Source organism: Mastigoproctus giganteus, chromosome 13 (assembly GCF_048544385.1).
Source record: "Mastigoproctus giganteus isolate SK-2022 chromosome 13, ASM4854438v1, whole genome shotgun sequence".
Lineage (NCBI taxonomy): Eukaryota > Metazoa > Arthropoda > Arachnida > Uropygi > Thelyphonidae > Mastigoproctus > Mastigoproctus giganteus.
The window spans coordinates 152,716,624-152,742,541 of record NC_143587.1 but is presented as its reverse complement, the minus strand read 5'-3'; the positions used below and the strand labels follow the sequence as shown (position 1 = coordinate 152,742,541).

Genomic DNA, 25,918 nt, shown 5'->3' with positions numbered 1-25,918 from the left:
AGACTAGGAGCAAGAGTGAAGAGAAAGATGCTCAGGGCGGCACTGGCACCAAACAAATGGAGAAGATGGAGGAATCCAAGCAAAGGGATTCCAGCCTGGATCCTAACACTGGCCAGCAAAAAGAAAAATAAGAAAAAACTGTTCCAAAGTCTGACAGGGAGACCATGAGCAAGAGTGAAGAGAAAGATGCTCAGGGCAGCTCAGGGCTCACTGGCACCAAACAAATGGAGAAGATGGAGAATCCAAGCAAAGGGACTCCACCCTGGATCCCACCCTCCCAGAGGGCTCACCCTTGGACCAGACCTGCATTCTTAAAACAGCCTTGGAGGACCTGTTTAAAAACCAGAGTAAGAGAGTGTCAGCGGGCCTTAGGGGACAAATCGTCACCCTATGGAACAAACTGGAGTCAATCTTATACAAGAGTCACTTGGAATGTGAAAAGGCCACCACCAAATTGGAGGCCTACCTTGAAGGTGGAGCACATAACATGCAACAGCGTGCTCCCTCTTATGCAGATGCACTGAGGATTCCACCAACTAACTACTGAACAATTGGGTGCCTCTGTAGCCAGGTGGGAAGGAGCAGCAGTGCATAGCACACACTTCTTGATTAGACCGGGGTTCGAGCCCGTCACCACCAAATACGGAGGATGCGGAACGGTCAGGGAACAACCACCGCATATCCCGGAGCAATATGGCCTTAGTTGCTAATGCTCGTAAAAACCAAATAAACAAAAAAAAACTGAACAATTAACAATGACAAGAGTACAGCCAAAGAGAAAGACCTTACTTCCAACCCCAAACCTAATGATCCTAAGACCAAAAAAATTCAGAAGAAATAGGTACAAGTGAGGAAATAAAGACAAGGGTCATCAACAACTTAAAAGAGGACCTCAAACAAACCAGGATTAAAGTAATGCACACGATACAAATGTAGGCATGGTAATTGAGAGAGACCAAACAGGAAGTACAGGGTATAATCGACAATTCTAAGGTAGCTGCCCTAGGCCTAACTGCGGAGCCCCCCAAAATGAAGGGACTGTCTATTATAATCTACAATGAGCCACCATTTTATTAGGTACACCTACCTAGTAGCGTGTTGAGCCTCCTTTAGCCTTCAAAACAGCCTGAATTTGTCTAGGCATGTATTGAACAAGATGCTGAAAACATTATCAGGAATGGAGTACCATGCAGACATCAGTCCATGACGCAGTTCCTTGAGGTTCGACAGAGGTGTTGCAGCGAACAACCCTTTCCAGCTCATTCCAAAGATGTTCAGTAGGTTTGAGATCCAGGGACTGAGCGGGCCATGCAGCAAAGAAAAGTCATTGTCATGTTCCTGGAACCATTCCATTAGTGATTCGGGCTTTGTGCACCAGCGCATTATTCTGCTGGAAGTAACCATCTGACTGAGAATAAACTGTCAACATGTACGGATGCACTTGGTCAGCAACAATGTTTAGGTACACATTTCCCACACCGTAACACTGCCCCCACCACCTTGCACAGTAGTCGTCAGACATGACGGGTCCATGGATTCATGTTGTTTTCACCAAATTCTGAGCCTTCCATCAACGTGATGCACCAGGAACTTCGACTCGTCAGACCAAGCAACTGTTTTCAAATCCTCGATAGTCCAGTGCTGGTGTTGCTGTGCCCACAGGAGGCGTGCTCTCTTGTTCTTTATTGATAACGAAGGTACGCAATGTGGCCATCAGATGTTGTAGCCCATTTGCAACAAAGTGCAACTAGTTGTCGCACTTTGTTGCAAATGGGCCATTGCGATATTTTGTTCTGCACACCAAGGTTGTATTCTGACGTGACGTGTGACATTGTGACCCATCTGTTTGCTTGCACAATTCTAGCCATCCTCCTCTGACCTCTCTCATCAACAAGCGATTTTCTTCCACAGGAGTGCTGTTTTCTGTTAACTGCACCATTCTCGATACACCCTTGAAACTGTGGTGCGTGAAAAGTTCAGGAGAACTGCCGTTTCAGAGATGCACTGTCCAGCACGTCTTGCACCTACTACCATGCCACGTTTGAAGTCTGTTAGATCACTCCTTTTCCCCATTCTTGCTATGGCTTGTACGCTTAACTGATACTAGAAAGGCTGTTCTGCTGCATTTATATCCACAACTGTGGTCATGTCACTTGCAACGTTGTGGGACAGACCATTTGTGTGCACAGCAGGGGTGAACCTAATAAAGTGGCAGCACAGTGTATGATGTGAGCAGTGATGTCACTCCAGGCCAATTAACCCAGGAAATATTCGACAGAAATCTGAAACGAACAAACACAAATGTTGAACCACAAAAGATGGTAATGCCAAAGTATTCCACCAATACTAGAGAAAGCATTAACAAAAACTGGATTGTGGAACTCGCTCCGGAGGCCCTGCAGCATCTGTAACACTTCAGTATGTGGCCATACCAGTGTTATAGATGGTGCAAGTTTGGACATACCTCTCACACACATATTCATACCACCACTACATGCGGCTACTGCTCGGGAAAAAAGGCACAAGTTTAATGCCTGTCCAAACAAAAACCAGGAGCCCATATGCTCAAACTGCAAAACACTGAAAATAGACAACAAGCACTCAATCAGAGACCCAAAATGCCCGACTATCTCAGAGCCAAGAGTTCATACCAAGCAAGGATCAATTATGGATAAGAGAATCAAACAGTACAACACAACAATGATCAAGATAGTTCAAATCAATGTGCAGCGGGCTAGAGTACTGGCAGGCCAGATCCAGGCCAAGGCTGAAGAGGAGAATGGGCATAATTATGCTGCAGGAGCCTTACACACATGCAAATCACGTTGTGGGTTATCCGCTTTCATATAAGGCAATATACACAGAGGAAGACATGGGTGGCAATTCTGGTTAGAAACCAGAAAATAACTGCAAAACACTAGAATCACACAATTATGTACGGTGTGGGCAGTATGCGCCCAAGTCATCACAGCATTGGGATCCTTTTATGTAGTAGCGCTCTACTGCCGACCTGGACAGGACATAAACTTTGAATTAAACTACCTACAGCACAATGAACATCTTGCCAAACCAAAGAATAATCACTGGGGCTGATGTCAACTGTCGCTCGCCAGCGTGGCATAGCTCTACCCTCTACCCCAGGCACACGGGGCACCAGAAATGATCAACTACTGGAGAACTTCCTCGCAGGTTCTACTGACGATACTAAATCAGCCGCACCACCTGCCCACCTTTTCAAATACCCTCTGGGAGGCCAAAATTGATATCACCCTGGCAACAAGGAATTTGGCAGGGTTCTTGGCTGACTGCAGAGTGGAGGAAGAATGGTCAACTTTGACCATTCTTCCTCCACTTTCAACCACAGGGCCATAACCTGTCACATTACTAGGGCTCTAACAAGATCTGTACCACCTAAACAACTGCAAAGTAGATATGCCATAATCAAGGCCGACTGGCCACAATACAGGAACATTTTGATCACAACGGTTGGAAACAACCCTAGGGAATTAGAGTCACAAGATGATCCCAACAAATCACAGCAGAAGATAACCCAGATAATACAAAATGTCAGTGATCAAGCAATTAAAAGAAAAAACCCACAGCCCAGCACTGTTCCCTGGTGAACCCCAGAAATTGCAACATTAAGAAGACAAATGAACAGGAAAAGGAAGGACTTCCAAAAGGCATGTAGAACATGGCCGGCAGGCAAGGTTGAAGTCCTCCAACAACTTTATAGAGAAGCTAGAAACCGATACACAGAAGCCATAAAAAAGAGTGGAAAATACTCATGGGAGCGCCTAGTTTCAATCACTGAAAATGCTGACCCCTGGGAATTGGTTTACAGGGTAACCATCAACAAACTCCCCAAGGGGGGGGGGTCACAAAAAGCACCAGAACCCCGCAAAGCAACCTGACGACGACCTGAGAGCAGTCGATGGGAAACATTCTGAATTCCATCTACAGCGATCCAGCAATACTGACTCTGCCGGAGCAGCACATCATATGTGAAGAAAACGTAACCTACAACACCCCCAACCTTGTACAACCCTTCACGCAGGATGAACCCAACACAGCTGCTACCAGAATTCGAAATAGAAAATGTCCGGGCTTGGACATGATCGAACCCGAAATACTTAAAACAATTCAATATGCTCCACAGCTTTTACTAATTCTTTATAATAGATGTCTTGAATCTGGGAAATTCCCAACCAAGTAGAAAACAGCCAATATAAGGCTAATATTAAAAAATCCAATGAAAAAACCAGAATGCCCAGATTCCAACAGACCCATCGCACTGCTCTCAGTTGTCAGTAAACTATTTGAAAGGTTGCTATATAAAAGGATACAACATCATGATGAAACTGCTGAGTTTCCAGCCAGGAATCAGTACGGATTCAAGGAGGGATCTTCAACGACAGAGGCACTTGACAATTTGCTTAAAAAGGTGGAGTGCAGGAAGAAGTACTTCCTCGTAATCTCAATCAACTTGGCCGGTGCATTCAACACACTTTGGTGGCCAAGCGTCCTCAGCAGGTTGAGAGAGGCAAAAATACCCATCAACCTTTTCAAGGTAATAGACAACTACCTCAACTAGAGAACAGAGGAAATTAACACGCACTATCATAAGATCTCAAAACCTGTTTTCAGGGGCTGCCCGCAAGTGTCCGTTCTGGGGCCACTCCTCTGGAACCTCGTCTTTGACGGATTCCTGAGGGTGGTTGGGTCCCAGGCCTTTGCGGACGACCTGATCCTCACAATAGAAGCAGACTCCAGGACCCAGCTGGAGATCCAGGCAAACCATGCCCTGCAAATAACACAACAATGGGCCTAAATGAACCAACTAAAGATTTCACCTATGAAGACCTCATCCATTCTGCTCAAAGGGACTCTCCTACTGCAAAGACTGTCGAAGATAAAAATAGATGCCATTACCATCAAATTAACTAATGAGCCGAAGTACTAGGGCATAGTCTTGAACAGTAAACTCTCCTTCCAACCTCACCTTAAGCACATAAGGGGAAAAATCAGATGCTACTCAGCAATGGTGGCTAGGATTACAAGAAGAGACTGGGTCCTAAAAAACGAGCATTGGCCCTGTATTACAAAACAACCTTCATCCCCACAATCACATCATGTATCTGCAATTTGGTATCGTAAAATTGCTCTGGCAGTAAACAAGCGAATCCTGGACGCAACAGAGAACCATACTAATTACAATCACACGTGTTTGTCGTACTGTAAGTAAACTGGCCCTTCAGGTGCTCACTGGAACATTCCCTTTGGATTTGGAGATAGCTAGAACTGGGATGCTTCACCAACTCTCGAGGGGGGGGATGGCTGCCACCTTTCTGGAGTATACAACAGACCCGACGAAAAGCTACAAGACAGAAAAACCCGGTTGCAAACTCATAGTAGGTACTTAGTAATATTATATCTTTATCCACCAATTAACAGGTGGACAGAGACCACCAAAGAAGAAATTACACGTAAATACCTACCAGAACTTAGCAAAATATATCCTAAACTCCGTAAGACCAAAGCCTAACAGCTTTCCTAAAGGAAAGCTGTTAGGTCTTACGGAGGATCCCAATTGTACATGTGGAGAGACAGAAAACTGGATTCATCTGATGTATGACTGCCTGCAATATGAAGACCTCAGGTGCATTCTCATAACGACAATCAAATATCTCCCCAAAGAATTAGACCATCACGTTCCTGGATACAAAAAGAGGAATATAGAGCACTTTCCAAGTTTGCTCAGGAACTTTTCATGAGAAGGAAGACACTGATTGCCATACATCAAGTCCGATAATGGACGACTGCAAGTAAACCCATAGATCTGGTAGTCACATCCCTACAATGACAGTCAAATTAAAATCGAAAGAGTAATGAAGCCCAATGTGCCCTATTATTATTAATTTTAAATTATAAGAGGAAACCTCGTACCTTTCTGTAGGACTGTAATTCTCTCTCCCTCGACGCTGAATCGCGTATGAATGTATTATTATATGAGCCAACGTCCCATGTTTAATATTAAATAAATCAGCTTATGAGTTTTAAAATAGCTATGTATTAAAATCATCATGTATTCAATTCTCATACCCACCATAGCGTATTGAGAAGAGCCATGGAAAGTCGACAGCCATCAATCCCCCAAAACCAACCACTATCGCATGCTAACATGAGAACTGAAAAACAATTGTCGAAAAAGATCTTGAAACCACGAAATAAATATATATCAAATCAAAAATAATTTAAACTTTAAAAGTGTCTAAAACTTCTTTTAAGGGACCAACTTATTCGAACTGTTTCTCTGTTCACAATTAGTAAAAAGCAGTTCACGAATTATACAGCAGATTAATGGAGTTATTAATCAGAATAAGGACCCATATATAACCAGGTTATCAAAAGAAGAGAGCATTGGTCTCCAGAAATTACGACAGAATAGTAATATTATCATACAGAAAGCTGACAAGGGAGATATGGTAGTTGTTTTAAATAAAACTGATTATATAGACAAACTTAGTAATATTACATCCGATAGTTCTACCTACCTACCAAGCTGTAGAGAAAATGGTGTTTGACAATCTAATTAACCAATTTAATAGTAAGTTAACTGAATAATACAGAAAAAAAGACTATATTTCAATTGCCATTTTAAAACACTTAAAGCTAGGATTAATGCAGTACCCACTCTTTTCAAACAAGTTAAACTACACAAAATAGGATATCCTATTAGACCCATTGTTTCTTACAGAAACACAGCTATTTCATCACTCACGACATATCTATATGGCAATCTATATAATCTATATAAGACTATCTGAGGTGAGTACCTTTGCGTTCAACATTAACGTTCGGTTTAAAGAATTCGGATATGTTATTTAACAAATTAAAAGGAAAAACATTAAAAAGCGACGATGAATCATTCTCTTTAGATGTTGTTTCCCTGTACATGAATGTACATGTAGAATATACTCTAGACACAATATATAACCTTATTAATGATCAATCAGTAAGTTTAAATAAGTCAAATTTACCTAGGAATGAAATATTCTATTTGATTAAATTTCTTGTACAAGCCAATTATATTTATTTCCAAGCTAAAATATACAAGCAAATATTCGGTTTACCAGACGAGCACAAAAAACTGAGGTAAAAATAATAACAAGATAGGAATAACACTATCTGAGGTGAGTAAGAAGAAAGTGACAGGATATAAGAATGGAACTAGAGTTGAAAAATCACATAATGATGGAAATGAACGAAAGAAGCAGATAGAAGAATGTGAATACAATGGAGGGAAAATATATGAGTTTGTTCAAAAAATATGGGGATTTCTGAGACAGTGACAATAAGAATGTTTACAGGATATTAGCAAAAAAAAAAAAAAGACTCTTGTGTCAGGAATATCCACTGCATCTATTTCATAAATATATCAATACTGTACTAAGAAAAATCATGAAACAAAACTAAACCAGTGTTTAAAATGTCTATTTAAAATAAAATCATATAAAAGTGATAAAAATATACAGTAGAATCCGGATAAGAAGTTTTCCAAGGGACTGGAGGTTTAGAACTTCTTACGCAGAAAAACTTCTTAGAAAGGAAAATGAGACCTAAGGGTATGAAATATTAGATACACATACATAAGTTAAAGATCATTTTTAAGTACTATTTCAGAATTAATAAATATTTTACTCTGCCTATGGGAAACATTTTTAAACTGAGGATTTCTAATTGCTTAACATTCTGATTTAAACTCATTACCAAGTTGGAAGAATGACTCCTTTGGAGTTTCAACATATCTTAAAAGGTCGCAATTATAACAAGACAGAGCAACAATCCACTAAGTAATTCAGAACTGTTCACAACCATCAGAACTTAACACTTAAAATGGTCAACGTATCCAATTATGGATATCGATGAAAAAAATTGCAATATGTCACTTCCATTATATCATAATGTTTCTGCTAAAAATGTTTTAGCACTAAAAGTCTCGACTATGGAAAATTCACTAATCTAATCCAAGTATCTCATATTGTGAATGCCTTCACGATTTGCCTTGATATTTAACTACCTCGAAAAAGCAACGCTTTGACAGTGGATTCTTGAATAGGCAACACTTCACCAAAGGATTCTTGGCAGATACCACCACCCCCACCATCCCTGGATGGTGGTATCCGCCGAAAATAAGTAACATTAGTCTTTTCCATTGGCGAAGCATTGCTTATTGGAGGTAGTGCAATATCAGGGCAACTCATTGTAAAGGCATTAACAATATTAGATACACGTATATCAAAAATTATGCCATTTCACTACTTCAGTAGTTTACTACAAACTAAAATGATGCTTGGCACCAGAGCCGTGCCGAGGGTGAGGCGAACGAGGTTCTTCCCTCAGATTAAAAGCTGAAAGGGTCGCCAAAAGAAAGATTAAATAGTTGCCATGATTAACAGTAGGGCAAAATTTTTCATTCTTGCCTCAGGTACTAAAATGGCTCGACACGATTTCATAGTTTCAACATTAATAAGTAATGTTGAAACTATGATAATGTTTAAACTGTAAACTACCTCGAGCTAGTAGTTTGAGCGGTGTCCAACAGATGTCAAGTATCCCTGTGGTTCCCACGAAAATTTTAAATATCCCATGGTGCCCCTATGAGTTCGCTGTGGCAGCACAACACAGTTTAGGAACTGCTGCACTAACTTGTTCGATTACCAAATGTTTTCCTTTTAATATTTTTTAATATTAAAAATAAATAATTTCTATATTTAAAAAATGTATTAAGTGGGAAAACGTCATTATAATAATACTGTGTATTCTGTTATATTCTTTATCATGAACTTTTTATGTGGGAAAACACTTTTTACCCAGAAAACTTCTTACACAGGAAAATAATACATTACAGCACATAGAGAGTTGAAATTGGGACTTAAGAAACCAGGTACAGAGAAAAACTTTTTATGTGGGAATTTCTTATCCGGGTTCTACAGTATATAGTTTAAAATAATCTAAAAACAAATATAAATTCTAGAGTTTTCCAAAGTGAAGGAACCACTTCCAGAAAGTCAATTTTGGAATTGCAAAAAGCTCAGCCACATATTACTATTTACAATTTGTAAGTTCATTAAATCAATGTATTTTCAGTTAGTAAAAAAAAAAAAAAAAACAACAACTCATAAATAACAATATCTGATTATTAAAAAAAAAAAAAAAAAAAAAAAAAGCAACAATTAATGCATTTTATCATGGTGAAGCAACCAGTCTTTTCAAGTTTCACTTTTCTGGTCTTTTGATTTAAACTGTGATTAAAGGCATCTCGGAATTTCAACGCAAAACTCTTTAATTGTTAGTCCCTCTGGAGCAAATTCATGGCGAACAACACTGCCATAATAAAAAAAAAATAAAAAAATAAAAAAACACAAGCAACATGGTCTTCACTTTTCTGCATTTTTAGGTCGGTGGGGAAAGGGGCTACCACTAAGTTTGGTTTTTGGATCATATCAATCGACCTATGTTTCATCTACAGTTATTGAGATGAAATGTGATACATTTAGTTATTGTGGGGGGAGAGGGCTGATCCATTTCAAAAATGTCTCATCACTAGCCATATGTTCAAACTAACTGCAAGCTGCTGGAAGTATTCACACTTTTTCGTGTTCAATGTTTTATTAAAATGGAAAGACACAATCTAACAGAAATAGTTTCTTTGACAAATTTACAAACAACAAATCCAGTCATTTAGTCATTTCCTACCAGAGTTTACATCAGAGACAATATTTTTCTGGAGGTGAGTGAGAGTCAACCAAATCATGGATAACTTGTGAAAGATTCCCAACCTCTTTAAAATGACAGTTTCAGTATAAAAACAAAAACCTGTGTATGGTCCTCTGCAGAGCCCCTATATGCTATTTCAAGATCAAGTGCTCCACTTGCAACTTTTTTCAATTTAAAACTGCTTCTATTGGAATGAGTAGCAGCTTGGAAAGCAAGGTGCTGGGAGTTATCATGGAACAAATAAATACGTGATCTGTGTTAGGATAACTAAGAGTAAGAACAGTTCATGTATAATTGCATGTACACAAATGCTAGGAGTATAGTAAATAAATTTGATGAATCTGAAGTGCTGATCAAGACATCAAAGGAAGATATTGTTGGAATATCAGAGACATGGTGTCACACGGAGATAAGGAATGCACAATTTGAATTTGGAGAGTACAATATATACAGAAAGGATAGACAGGATAGAAGGGAACAGGACAGAATTCTGAGTAGTGACTGTCTGCCTACAGTGGCTAATAATTTCCAATCCTAAAGGTGCTGTCTCTACAGATAAGTTCTAAAGTAAATTATAAATTTATATACACTTTAAGATACCTTATTACAAGAGGCCTCTGGATAACAGACTGCAGTTCATCTTCTTTGTTTTTATCAACTATTTCATTTTCGGACGAAGAAATAACTGCAGAACTGAAATTTTAAAAACAAAAAAAAAGTTAAAAAGTTAACAAAAATAATTAAGATAATTACAGGACATTTTCTTGTATTTCATTAACTTATGACCAATATCATTTATGTTAAGGAAAACACTAACAATTATTAGATAAAACAAAAACAAAAAAATAACTGATTTTCTAACCACTGTGAAACTCTTACTTTGAAACTTATAAAACCTGGAATAATAGATTTTTAACACCTTTTCTCTGTTAATAACAGTAGAACATTTATGTCAAATTGGCAGCTGGCATATCATTCTCAGATATTTCTTGTGCAGCCTCCCAAAGTGTTGTCAGCTTAAACAGATTAATCTGCTTTTCTTTTTTTTTTTTTTTCTTTTTTTTTTTTTAATTTGCATCCTAATGAAGCCATCATGTTAAAATGGAAATGGGTGTTCCATTGGGAGTATAAAAAAAAAAAAAAAAAAAATTCAGTTCATCATTAAAAAGGAAACCAGCCCTAAAGCGTTACCTTTAATGAGTCTACTTGACTAAACATGGAGAAACTGCTCTCATTGACAAATAATGCTTCGAAATTTATGCAGTACCATTTGCAGGAAACCCCTTGATGTGGGCACCTGTACATGGTGAAGGTACCTCCCACTGATGCTGCTGGTCTTCCAGACTAGCATCACTGGGATCCAACACCCACAACCAGGTTCCAGGTTTACACCATAGGAATCCTGCATGTTTGCCGTGCATTGCAACCAGTGGAAACTCGGAAAGAGGGATCCTGTTGGTTGGTTGGGTGGGTGGGGGGGGGGCAGTTTCAACACACCACTTTGGCCCCCACTTCAACAAGACGGGTGGTCCTGGATGGCTCTACTAGGATCAATCAGTTAGTGGATTTGCCTGCAAGGGTCAACCATGTCAATGCCATGCCCCTACCCTCGTGGTCCGAGGAACAGATTCAGGCTGGCGGCAGTAAGGGTATAGTGTCTGGGTAGCCCTGGTATCCCTTTCCCAACCGTATTTATTGCTTGCCTGGTAGTGGACGGGGTGGGGAGCCTGGACACAACCAAAAAACAAAACCATTATGAATCCTGATAATCTGAACTTTTCTTCTGGGATCCCAACGTGCTCCCTACCAGAAGTCATTGACATGAGTGAAGAAATCACCACAGCAAAGAGGCCTAAAACAGAAACAATATCAAGTCTAACACCTAAATACCTGATAATTCACTGCACTGGAGAGAAGGCTATAGGCATAATTTTATCCTTTTTTCAGAAGGGTTTGGAAAGGCTGGCAGGCTCCCCTAAATCTGTAAGACGGCTATGTTTTGAAGATATCTTGAATTGAAGTGTGAAACACTCCAAATAGCTCTTCCATGCCAGCTTTATTGGGGGGGGGGCAATGCCAACAGTAACATCCCATAAGACACTGAACTCATCCTGAGGTGATCTCTGAATGGAATTTTCTTGAACTTGAGAAGGAAAGGGATGAATCAGATTGGTCCACTGGATATTGATGGTTCAACAGTTGAGGATCCTGCTCAGGTGGCCAACAATCTAAACGAGTATTTTGCATTTACATTCACGCATGAGGAGTTATTCAGGAAGGAGAATGATGTAGGTAAAGTAAACATTGGCAGTGAGCTGGATGATTTTGTAATAACTGAGAGGAAAGTGGAGGAGAGATTGTTGAGGATAAACATAAAAAAGGCACCTGGGGTGGATGGGATCTATCCAGTTATATTAAAGGAGGCAGCAAAGGAAGTATGCAAACCCCTAGCCATAATTATGAGAGCTTCTTTGGACTCAGGGGAGGTACCCATAGACTGGAGATGTGCAAATGTAACCCCAATTCACAAAGGAGGATCAAAGGCTGACACAAGTAATTATAGACCTGTTAGTTTAACTTCTGTTCCAGGTAAATTAATGGAGGCACTGGTTAAAGAAGCACTGCAGGATCATCTAGACAAGAATTCCGTTATAGCTCAGACGCAGCATGGTTTTGTTAAGGGCAGGTCTTGCCTGACCAATTTGATTGGATACTATGATGTAGTCACAAAAGAACTGGATGCAGGGAATAACTTTGATATTATATATTTGGATCTTAGAAAGGCTTTCGATACATTAGCATTAGCATTAGCATTAGTAGAGGCATTTGATGCAAGAAAGCAAGCTTATGCAGCATCAGCCAAAAAAAAAAAAAAAGTAACATAAATAAATAAAAATAACCACTTCCACTTCACCCCTCTGTTCGTTCGAAATACCTGTCCAGCTGAGCCTTAAACTTATTTAGGCTATCAACTTCCACGACAAGGGATGGAAGTCTGTTCCACCCACCAACCACCCGCTGGCTAAAGGCAAATTTCCGCACATCTATCCTACATCTGTCTTTCCTCAATTTGAATTTATGCCCTCTCAGGTGATTTTTCTGAGCTAGAGGAAGAATCCCATCAGCATTGAGCATGCTCAAACCATTCAAGGCTTTGTACACCTCTATCAGATCACCCCGCTGGTGCCTAGTTTCCAGACACTGTAATTTGCAAAACTTAAGCCTTTCTTCGTAAGAGAACCCCTTTGTCCCATTCACCAATCTAGTTGCCCTTCTCTGTACTCGTTCCAGCAGCTCTACATCCTTCCTGAAATGAGGCCTCCAGGCCTGTATACAGTACTCTAGGTGTGGCCTGACCATTGCCTTATACAAGGGAATAATCACCTCCTTATCCCTGCTAGAAAAATTCCTATATATCATTGACAATACACCATGAGCTACTCTTGCAGCTCGTCTGCACTGCTCAGAGAACTTCATATCTGCCTGCACCACCACCCCCAGGTCCCTTTCATTCTCTACCACTGTCAGTGTAGTACCACAGAGTTGATACGCCGCTCTGGGGCTGCTGTTTCCCATATGTAGTACTTTACATTTGTCAATGTTAAACTTCATTTGCCACCTCGAAGCCCATCTGCTCAACCTTTCCAAATCCTGTTGCAGCAGCATAGTGTCAGTAGTGTCCTTGACAACCCTGCCAACCTTCGTATCGTCTGCAAACTTGGACATTAAGCCTGATATACCATCATCAATATCATTTATAAATACAGAAAACAATAAAGGCCCCAATACTGAACCCTGAGGGACTCCACTAATAACACTAGTCCACGATGAGCAGTGTCCATTGATTACCACCCTCTGTCTTCTCCCCCTCAACCACCCCTTTATCCATAGCAGCAACTTGCCTCCAATGCCACACTGCTCCAATTTGTGCAGCAGTCTTCCATGTGCAACAGTATCAAAAGCCTTTCTAAGATCCAAGTATATAATATCAAAGTCATTCCCTGCATCCAGTTCTTTTGTGACTGCATCACAGTATCCAATCAAACTGGTCAGGCAAGACTTCCCCTTAACAAAACCATGCTGTGTCCTAGCTATAACTGAAGTCTTGTCTTGAAGATACTGTTGCACATGGAAGACTGCTGCACAAATTGGAGCAGTGTGGCATTGGAGGCAAATTGCTGCTATGGATAAGGGGATGGTTGAGTGGCAGAAGACAGAGAGTGGTAATCAATGGACACTGCTCAACGTGGACTAATGTTATTAGTGGAGTTCCTCAAGGTTCAGTGTTGGGTCCATTGTTGTTTTCGGTGTTTATGAATGATATTGATGATGGGATATCAAGTTTAATGTCCAAGTTTGCAGATGATACAAAGGTTGGCAGGGTCATTAAGGACACTATTGACGCTATGCTGCTGCAACAGGATCTGGAAAGGTTGAACAGATGGGCTGAGAGGTGGCAAATGAAGTTTAACATTGACAAATGTAAAGTACTACATATGGGATACAGTAACCCCAGAGCAACGTATCAACTCTGCGGTACTACACTGACAGTGGTGGAGAATGAAAAGGACCTGGGGTAATTGTGCAGGCAGATATGAAGTTCTCTGAGCAGTGCAGACGAGCTGCAAGAGTAGCTCATGGTGTCTTGTCAATGATATACAGGAATTTTTCTAGCAGGGATAAGGAGGTGATTATTCCCTTGTATAAGGCAATGGTTAGGCCACATCTTGAGTACTGTATACAGGTCTGGAGGCCTCATTTCAAGAAGGATGTAGAGCTGCTGGAACGGGTACAGAGAAGGGCAACAAGATTAGTAAATGGAACAAAGGGTTGCTCTTACGAAGAAAGGCTTAAGTTTTGCAAATTACAGAGTCTGGAGACTAGGCACCGGCGAGGTGATCTGATAGAGGTGTATAAGGCTTTGAATGGTTTGAGCATGCTCAATGCCAATGGGATTCTTCATCTTGCTCAGAATAATCACCTCAGAGGGCATAAATTCAAATTGAGGAAGGACAGATGTCGGATAGATGTGCGGAAATTTGCCTTTGGCCAGCGGGTGGTTGGTTGGTGGAACCGACTTCCATCACTTGTTGTTGAAGTTGATAGCCTAAACAAATTTAAAGCTCAACTGGACAGGTATTTCGAACGAACGGAGGGGTGAAATGGGAGTGGGTTTTTTTTTTTTTTTTTTTTGGCTGATGCTGAATAAGCTTGCTTTCTTGCATCATATGCCTCTACTAATGCTAATGCTAATGCTAAAGTGTCTGAAGAGGAGAGGAGATCTGTTCAGAACTAAAATCGCAAAGAATGACAGCTGAAAAGCAAATGTTCATATATAGGAATGGGAATTTAGTCCCAACTAGAAACATCCTTATTTTAATATACCAATGTCACCTAATGAGATTAAAGTTGGTTATCTGAACTGTACATTATGTCCATATGTTCCAAACCCATTAAAGTGCTTCAAGTGCCAGAAAAATAGACATTCACAAATAGCCTGCTGTGGTGCTCTTTCTTGCACTCACTGTGGTTCAAAGGACAATAAAATAACATCATGTAAAGCCTCAAAACCCACATGCATTAACTGCCAAGGCAGCACCCTGCTTACTCTAGAGCATGCTAGAAGTGGAAGGAAGAAAAGGAAATATGACTAAAGGCAAAGCTGAACGTCTAATACCAGGAGGACAAAAGAGCTGTAAAACTGGTAAACAGCAATAACGCAAGATATGCTGAAAAGATTGCCAAGAAATGTTCAATTGGAACTAAAATGGAAATGACCATACCACCGAAAGAGTCGTTTATGCCCATTGCAGTTATGTACATCACAGAAAGTATTGTCCACTGCAATTCCAAAAATGTCCACCTGATTTCCACCTTTTCCCAAACCATGGTGGAAAGTAGATTGCACAGCAGCAAAAAAAGGTTCAGAACAAAACTTGGGGGATATTCCAACAATATCCTAACACAGCCAACCTTCTAGCTTTTAAATGTGCATGAACCAAAGCATGCTACATCTGCTATAGAAATCAAAAAGAATCATGGATCCATTTCACATCTATTACCCAGACAACCAGTGCTAAGGTGGTCTGGAAAAAATCCGAAAAATGAAGAGAAAATACACTGTCCACCCCCTCATCGGTCCTAAAATATAATGGATGTACTCTTGCAGCTTCTACTGCAATAGCAAATACTCTTGGGGAAACTTTTTCTAACATCACAGAAGCACCATCTTACTCTTCATTATTCACCATCAGAAGACCATCATTAAGCCTTTGACTTTCTTGCACCATATGGCCATTACTAATACTAATCGTGCAACAGGTCATTGGGAGACAACTGCAACAAGCCACTCACCACCTTAACTCTTGGGCCATGACTAATGGTTTCAGGTTCTCACTAAAAACTGAAAAGTTTGCATTGAGAACCTGAAACTAATGGTTTCTTGTTGTAAGCATAACCTTCACCCCAAACCTGAATTAAGACTTGGACAAAACCATTTCAGTAGAAGTGGAGACGAAATTCTTGAGACTCATATTTGACAAAAAGCTGACATTCCTCCAACACATTTGTCAGCTACAGACAAAGGGCATGAAAGGGCTTAACATTCTCTGTACTCTCTCTCTCTCTCTCTCCTCTACTTCTTGGAGTACAGGCAGGTGCTTTTTACTCTGTCTGTATCGTGCACATGTATGCTTAAAATTAGATTATGGGTCTCAGGTATATTCTTCTGCCAGAAATAGCACACTTCATTGGCTTGACCCCATTCATCATCAGGCCATTCGTATTGCTACTGGTACATTCAGAATATCACAAATTTGTTATGTCAAAGCAAATGAACCATCTTTGTCACTTCAATGAAAACAGCTGAACTCCCTGCCAGACCACCCCACATGGACATCCATTTTTGAATGATCGGTATTCCCCACCGGCATACTGGGACCGGAAATGGCTCAGGAACGTGTCATACAGAACCGATCGTCCCGTCGGAGGACAACGGCCTCAAAAAGGGGGTGGAGAAAAAACACCCCTATCTCTATTAATAATGTTATTAGATGAACTGATTCACATGCTCTCGAGCCATTTGCGTTCCCAGAACCCATGTGCACGGCTCACAATGACCGCACCTTCTGGGGATATCTGGCTTCTCCCAAAAATGCTCCGCCACAGCAGACTTCCCATAATTCACGGTCTTTATAGCATTCATGTGCTCCCCCAGACGATCCTTGAACTGCCACCCCGTCTCACCAACATAATCCCACAATCCGGACATTTAATCTCATATACTACCCCACTACTAGCCTCTTTTGTTATGGGGTCTTTAACTTGGGACACCACCGTGTGCAACCTCCGTCCCGGAAGCTGCACACAGTGGGTTGGACACTCACGTAATGTTCGTGCAATACGTTCAGTAAGGCCCGGATAGTAGGGAATGTATGCAGTGGTGGTTGGTGCGGATGGCTCACTAGCATTGGACACCGCCCCTCTAATGTATTTGTCCAAGACTCTCTGGGGGTAGCCGGATTTTCTGAGGTCTCCTGTGACTCTACAAATTTCCTTTTCCCTAACCTCGGGGGTACTGCAGTGGGACCCAACCCTATCCAATAATGCTTTGGCCACACTATTTATTCTTTTATTTATTTAATTTTGTTATTAAGGACAGTAAGGATTTTGTGGGTTTTGTGAAAGATCAGATTATAGGGAAGGTGAGATTATAATTTCATTTGATGTAGTTTCCCTGTTTACATGTATCCCCATTAAGCATGGGGGGTCCAATGTGTAAAATGGCTCTGGAGAAGGATGATATTTTAAGTACAAGGTCTCTTAAATAGTGATGATATTTGTAAGGGCGTAGAGTTTTGCCTTTCCAGTACTACTATGGTTTTTCAAGATATTATGTATAAGCGCTAATGGGGGAACCCATGGGTTCCCTCATTAGCACCATTGTAGCTAATCTAGCCATGGAGGAACTGGAAAATAGGATTTTTGATGGGTTGGAATTCCCCATTCGTAAATGGAAAAGGTACATTGATGACACGTTTACCATTATACAGAAGGGGAAGGAAGATGAAGTGCTTAATGTGCTCAATAGCTTCTCCCCTTTCATTCAATTTACCTCGGAGGTGGAAGCAGCTGGAACCCTCCCATTCCTTGATGTATTGGTGGTTAGAGAAGGTTTTAGGCTTAGAACTGAAGTTTATAGAAAGCCTATGTGCCGAAGTCAGTACACTCATTATAGCTCGGCACAAAAATAATCAACACAAGAATAGTGTGGCCAAGGCATTATTGGATAGGGTTGGGTCCCACTGCAGTACCCCCGAGGTTAAGGAAAAGGAAATTTGTAGAGTCACAGCAGACCTCAGGAAATCCAGCTACTCCCAGAGAGTCTTGGACAAATACATTAGAGGGGTGGCGTCCAATGCTAGTGAGCCGTCCGCACCAACCACCACTGCATACATTCCCTACTATCCGGGCCTTACTGAACGTATAGCACGAGCATTACGTGAGTGTCAAACCCACTGTGTGCAGCTTCCGGGACGGAGGCTGCACACGGTGGTGTCCCAAGTTAAAGACCCCATAACAAAAGAGGCTAGTAGTGGGGTAGTATATGAGATTAAATGTCTGGATTGTGAGGATTGTTATGTTTGTGAGATGGGGGGCGGCGGTTCAAGGATCATCTGGGGGAGCACATGAATGCTATAAAGGCCGCGAATTATGGGAAGTCTGCTGTGGCAGAGCATTTTTGGGAGAAGCAACACCAGATATCCCCAGAAGGTGCGGTCATTGTGGACCGTGTGCATGGGTTCTCGGAACGCAAATGGCTCGAGAGCTTGCGAATCGGTTCATTCAATAACATTATTAATAGAGATAGGGGTGTTCGTCTCCACCCCCTTTTTGAGGCCGTTGTCCTCCGACGGGACGATCGGTTCTGTATGACATGTTCCCAAGCCATTTCAGGTCCCAGTACGCAGGTGGGGAATACCGATCATGTTCCTGTGGAACCACGTGTGTGATTGCTGTGGGCCTGCTACTTAAGGATGTGCTGTACAATGGTTATTGTTATTTGTTATTTTGGTTTTTTTTAGGAGCATTAGCAACTAAGGCCATACTGCTCCGGGGATATGCAGTGGTCATTCCCTGACCTTTCCGCATCCTCCGTATTTGGTGGTCACGGGCTCGAACCCCAGTCTAATCAAGAAGCATGTGCTATGCATTGCTGCTCCTGCCCACCTGGCTACAGAGGTGCCTTGTACAATAGTAATACACTGTTGAGAAAGAGGCAGTCGCTTCCGAAAGCTACAGTCACCGGTATTTTAGTACTTGAAGGATTTTAGTTACAGCATTTTTAAAAAATTTTTAAAATATGTAGTGCTTTTATTATAATTATTGTAAATAGACCAGTTTTTATTTATTTATTTTATACGTTTATATTTTATATTTTAAATTAAATATTTAATTTCATGGTTGGTGTTGAGGGTAGTTATTGTGAATATGCTATAAAATTAGCCTTGGACCATATAACAACCCGCCAAATCACTGGGTTATTATATATACCAATTTGTTAAGTGGAATCCAGGCTCTGTCAGTGATGAAATACAATAATCATCCAACCCTGTCCCCAAATTCAGCAGATAATATGCTCTCTCTATAAAGGCAGATTCAACGTCCTCTTCTGCTAGATCCCCAGCCACATCAGCATTACCAGAAATGATTTGGCTGATAATGCAGCTAAATCGGCAGTCCCGATGAATAATCTTGGCCTATCTGTCCCTATACAGACTACAGGTAAATAATCCGTAATAGGATTTATTCACAGTGGCAAGAGTCACGGCATGGGCAGATAACAAACAAACTATATCAGATTAAGCCTGTAATCAAACTGTGGTGGTCTAATCTGTGCAGGGATCGTAAAGAGGAAGTTATTCTTGCTCGGCTCCGCATAGGACATAGTCATCTCACACATTCTTTTCTGCTGAGAACCAATGATGTTCATGTGTGCAAGCTATGTTTTAACATAAGGATGTTTTAACAGAATGTCCAAAATTTATAAATGCACATTTTTATCGCTTTTAACCATTCTGACTGAGCCATACACACTCAGTCAGATTTTATCTGACTATGACCGTGTATCAGTAGTTTTTAATTTTTTACGTGCTATCAATATGTAGAGACCTATATAAAATAGGAAACTTATTTTTACTCTTATACTGCCTTTTACTTATTGAATATACAACTTTTGATGAGGTAACCTTTTCAACAGTTACAAAGATCTAAATTTTTTTGTAAATTTAAATTCTTCCTGGTGCATTATAACCAACATTTTTGTGCCATTAAAACTAAAATTATCATCTTTGCAGGAAAACAAACTAAGGAAAGAGGTAAACTTCAGTCTTCCCTTTTTTATAAAAAAAAATAAAAGGTACATATTAAATAAATTTCAATAAAAACCTCATATTGAAATATACTATCATAAACATAAATACAATAGGTGTAAATCATTTTTGTTGCATTGAGTTCCTTTCATTTTGAAGATTTGTATCTGGAATTTTTGATTATCCAGGTAAATTTATTTCTAAACCTCATTGAGGGTTCTACTTATTTTAAAAATTATAATTTAAAGCAGAGAAATGAAAAGAATAACAAGATAATATACAGGTGAAAGGGTAGCATAATCTACACTAACATCATAATCAGACAACAAATGGTTATATACAACAGCTGTACAAACATTTAGTTGTTTGATTTTTTTATGGTGCATTATCAGCTTAGACCATAATGCTAGTACTCTAAAAATAGTACTCATAATGCTAGTACTCGAAAAATAGGTTATCACAATAGAATGCAATACAGTTAAAGTAATGAACAAACAATGAATAAGTAATGAATAACAGCAGACACACACTAAATTTAAATTACTTTCAACCATTCGTGCATGTGTGCGTGTGTTCGCTTAGAATAATGCCATTCACAAACAAATTTCTATACCAAGAAAGTGGAGCAATCCCTTAACAACATACACAATGATCCTCTAGCTGATATTTTCTGCCTGCTTTCCTCCATTTTCTTTCCAACCTACTTTCCTTCATTATTAGTAAAGACCAAAAGATGAAAGGAAGCTAAATACAACCTGTAATGTCAATCATCCTCGTCTCACCACTGGAAAGTATCAATCCAGCTGACACTTAAATTTCACCAGAATATCAACTCGACTACCCAAGAAGGTAATTTCTATTCCAGTAGTCAATAATGTACTAACCTAACAATTTCCTTAGGTCCAGTTTGTAGTCCCCTGCCCCCAACAATTCATATTTATGCCACTTGCTTTTTATGTCTTCAATTTGAAAATTCCACTGATATTCAATCACCCTTCCATCCTAGTTCCTTATACACCTCAATCAGATCACTCAAAACACCTCTTTTTCAAAGCTCTGCCACCAACACTCTCAAAATCCCTCTTCATATGAACACACCCTTCCTATTCTCACCAAATAAGTTGCCCATTTTTTTTGGCAACAATTCATATTTATGCCCCCTGGTTTTTGTCCATTTCAATGTGAAAATTCCACTGTTATTCATCACCCTCCATCCCAGTTCCTTATACACCTCAATCAGATCACTCCAAAACATCTTTCCAAGTTCTGCATCCCACCTCTTATGGACACGTCTATTCTCACCAAAGTCAAATCTTTGGACCCATTCAAGATGTTCGGTGTCATTGCCTTAGACACAGTCCCCATGAACTGAACACAATATTTCAAAAACACATTTTCAATACTGACTTATTATAACTGAACTATAACCTCCTCCCTAGCTTAATATTATGGTAAATCACTGAAAATATGTGTACCTTCCTGGCCACCTGCCAATACAGCATGCTAAAATTCACATCTTATGGTATCATATAACACTCAGTGCATATCAGCCATTTTTCATAACATCCATAATGCTAACCTTTAACATGATCTGAAAATTTCAGTCATCCATTTATTTTTCTCATTAATATATCACTCAAGAAGATCAGAAACAATTGATCCAAACTCTGTCCCACTTATGTTGTAAAATTACATTAAATTTTCTTCATATTACGTTGTTTATTCTTATAAAATACTTGCAATAAATGATTTTTTTTTTTAAATATGTCAACGTGGATATAGGTTTATGACACTGGAGAAATTCCCAGAGAATGGTTGAGATCGTCGACCATTTTCTAGGAATGTTCTGCGAAATGTGCAAATGCAAATAGTTCTCAATTTAGAACAATTAGTTTAATGAGCCATGCTCTGAAGATACTTCTAGAAGTATACACAACCGAATTTATAAAAGATGTGAGGAAATAGTGATTCTCAATTTGGCTTCCAACAAGACTGGATACCAGGGAAGCCCTGTTTGCCATTCGGACTCTAATAGAAAGATGTTGAGATATGAACCAAGAGGTATTCATCTGCGTCTTGAATTATGAAAAAGCCTTCAACTGGGTAAGACGTGACAAACTGTTCCAAATCTTAGAGAAGATTGGAATTGATAGCAAAGACATTAGAATAATGGCGAATTTATATTGGGTACAACCAGCAAAGGTATGCATAGAAGGAGAACAATCAGAAGAAATAGAAATTAAAAGAGGTTGTATTCTATCACCTATATTGTTCAACTTGTACGCTGAAGAAATTTTAAAGAAGCGTTAGATAGATGTACAAAAGGGATAAAGATTAATGGCAACACAATAAACATGAGATATGCAGATGATACTATATTGCTGGCCAGCTCTGAGAAAGATTCACAAGCATTAATGGATAGAGTTAATAGAATAAGTGAAAATTTTGGCCTGAAGTTAAACATCAAGAAAACAAAACTTATGGTAATCAGTAAGAAAGAAGTGCAAACAAAAATTCAATCAATAATAAAGAAATTGAAAGGGTCAAAAGTTATCGCTACCTTGGTGTATGCTGAGCAAGGACTGGGACCATTCTATTGAAGTATGCTCAAGAATTGAACAAGAGCACGTGCAGCCTTCCTTAAAATGAAGAATCTTCTATGCCAGTGATCTTACACTTCCTATAAGGACAAGAATATTGAGATGTTTTGTCTTTTCTGTTCTCCTTTATGGAGCTGAGGGCTGGACACTGACAAAGAAGACCCAGAATAAGTTAAATGCTTTTTAGATTTGGTGTTACAGATGAATGCTAAGCGTGTCATGGACTGATAAGATAAAGAATGATGAGATCATGAGACAAATGAAGAAAAAGACAGAAATAACTAACACCATTAAGGAGAGGAAACTAAAATATTTAGGACATTTGATGAAGAATGACAAATATAAGATGTTGCAACTGATAATCCAGGGCAAGATCAATGGTAAAAGAAGTCGAGGGAAAAGAAGGAAACGTTGGTTAGCAAACCTCAGATCAGAGTAATGAGGGTTTGTTTAAGGCATTAGGTTCCCAAAGTGGGCAGTACCGCCCCCCCAGTGGGCGCTGAAGCCTTCTAGGGGGGGGCGATAGTGGGTTCAGAAGCAACTGGGGGATGTTCAGGCGGTCTAGGGGTTGGTGGCTCCTTATCCGTATTTTTATCTCCTCAGGTCCAGTGGACCCAGTTCAAAGGTCAACTAATAAATTCTATAATTTTTACTCTATGGACACAGCTGAAATTCGCTATAGGTGAAGCCAGAACTGTTTTCTTCGATTTTCCCACTTCAATTTTCAAAACCTTCTATTGAATTTCACGCAAATGACAAAAATGTGACATCAAGTGTGTATTTTTTTAGGCCTTTTTCTGTTATTTTTCTAAACCCACCCTAATTAGCCTAGGGCCTTTGAAACGCGACAACGCAAGCTACTGTGAGTTGACATAAGAAGCAATAAAGCAAAACAGTAGCAACAACTGTTTTTGTAAGGCGAACAGATCGTATTTCCTCTCTTCAACGTGTATTGCTCCTACGAATGGAAAATCAGGGAAATTCATCTTTTAGAAACGAGAAAAAACTGGTGTAAAACTGATAACACTGCAATGCGCATTTCATAAAAAAAAAAAGTTTGATTTATTGTAATTGTTTTTAGTAAACAATATCGGAACAGGGTTTGATCTTCTAACGAAATTTCGAAAAAATATTTCTATTTGTAGCTGCGTTATAAACTTCGAAAACTGGTGTACAAAAAAGAAAAAAAAATCATCCGCTATGAATAACGAATTTTCTTGAAATGTGTATTCTTCACAAAACTGCAATATTTTCTAACAGTACAAAGCTAACAGATTGTGACTAACGGCTGCTCAAAAAGTATTCTTAGAAGATATTCGCTTGTTACGCTTTGATGTCATCGCAAAGGGAGAAATTCTGTTTTAGTACAGAAGCCGAATAAATTCACTATCCAGTTCTGAACTATAATAAACAGATAAACCCCGCTGAAAAATAGATTTTCTCCCCATCACTTCTCTTGCTTTGCTGTGGTTTTGGGCGAGCAATTTCACACAATCAAGTTGGTGACTGCTAAATGCGATTTCTTGTATTCTCTCTCTCTATTTCGGGATCTCTGACCGTGTGGTCATCCTGGAGTATAAACAGAAAATTTGTTAGTCGGAATGCTGCCCACCAATGGCACCAATTATCAACTCTTTTACTGTCCTTCTAATTTTCAATATGTGCAGATAATTGACTTGGGCAAAATTCGAAAGTGCTACTTCAATTAGGAGCAAAAACCGTTTACCCCAACATAGCGAATTACTTTAGGTACAATAAAGGATGACTACTGATGATTTTACTGACTGGAAGGAAGTGTCCACAACTGTACAAGGCGGTCACTCAAAGGAAAGTAACTGTAGTCATTTGTATTCAAGGACAAGCTATATGGCGATGTTTGAAATGTATAATGCAGTTCACTGGCTAATATTTCCAGGGGAATTATTGCAAAATATTGTTCCAAAAAACAATTACAATAAAGCAAAGAGGGTTTTTTATCGAATGCACATCGGACAAAAATCGGACTAATCTGAACTTAGACATCCTACGATGAAGCTGACTTATTAGAACTTTAGCATCTGTTGTGAAACTGAATGCAATAAAGAAATACTTTTGAATCCACGATGAAACTGACTTACTAGAACTTCAGCATCTGTGATGAAAGTTACAGTCGTGGACCTTTGACAATCTCCTGGCCTTCCTCCCACCAAAAGAGTATTTTTATTTCTTTCTCTCTGTCTCTTTCCCTTAGGGTCAGACTAGAAAGGGTGAACTCCCTCCCCTAAGGAGTTTTTTCCCCCCAAGTGACTGAAAGGAAGTGGAAATTTCAGGGAAATGAACCCCGTTTTCCTTCATTCGGCAAACAGCAGCTCTGTCAGCACAAGAGAAGTGAAATTACATTTGCAGCTCAGACTGGAATTCAAGCAAGCCAACATATGACACTTTATGGTGAATTTTTCGGGCGTGTGTGATAATGAAAATTCAATTTTTCCCTCAAATTTTTTGATGGTATCAAATGCATATAAAACAATCCGTTACTCGTAGCATATATATATATATATATATATATATATTTTTTTTTTTTTTATTATTATTATTATTTTTTTTTTCGTTTGCACACCGAGTAAGATGCATGTGAAGTTCCTTCGACATCAGTTTTCGAAGTTTATAATGCAGCTATGAATAGAAATATTTTCTTGAAAATTTGTAAATAAGATCAAATATACATCCATGAAACTGCTGTTCCTCTAGAAACAATTACAATAAAGCGAACTTTTTTTTTTATGAAATGCACATTATAGTAATCAGTTTTACGACAGTTTTTTTTTTTTCCTTCCGTTTCCAGTATGGCTTCCAATAGATGAATTTTCTATATTTTTTTGTTAGTAGATACAATACATACTGAAGAAAGAAAATGCGATATTTTTGTTTTTCAAAACCAATTCGTTGCAATTCTTTCGTACAAAAATTACGAAAAGCAGTAAAAGCAAAATGTTGTAACAGAGCGACAATGCAAATATTGTTTGCAAGTAATGATGCTCAACTGTTTGTTTTCCACGAAAATTGTTTACAGTTTTATTTTCTCCTTGGATCACCTTAGTAATGCTAATGACGTAAGCTTGACCAGTCAATTATATCTCCGCGTCTGTTGATTCGTTTCAGACAGATTAGGCGCGAATTTTAAACTAA

At 39.4% G+C, this 25,918-nt stretch overlaps 1 protein-coding gene across 3 annotated transcripts in view; it reads right to left on the bottom strand.

The window, feature by feature from the left end:
• The window catches only part of LOC150076529 (uncharacterized), a 437,825-nt gene that overhangs the window by 298,532 nt on the left and 113,375 nt on the right, over positions 1-25,918 (bottom strand). For all 3 annotated transcript variants that reach the window (XM_090387824.1, XM_090387826.1, XM_090387825.1), the window contains one exon: positions 10,381-10,473. In XM_090387824.1, coding sequence (XP_090243950.1) covers positions 10,381-10,473 — 93 coding nt within the window. The remainder of the gene's footprint in view (positions 1-10,380; positions 10,474-25,918) is intronic.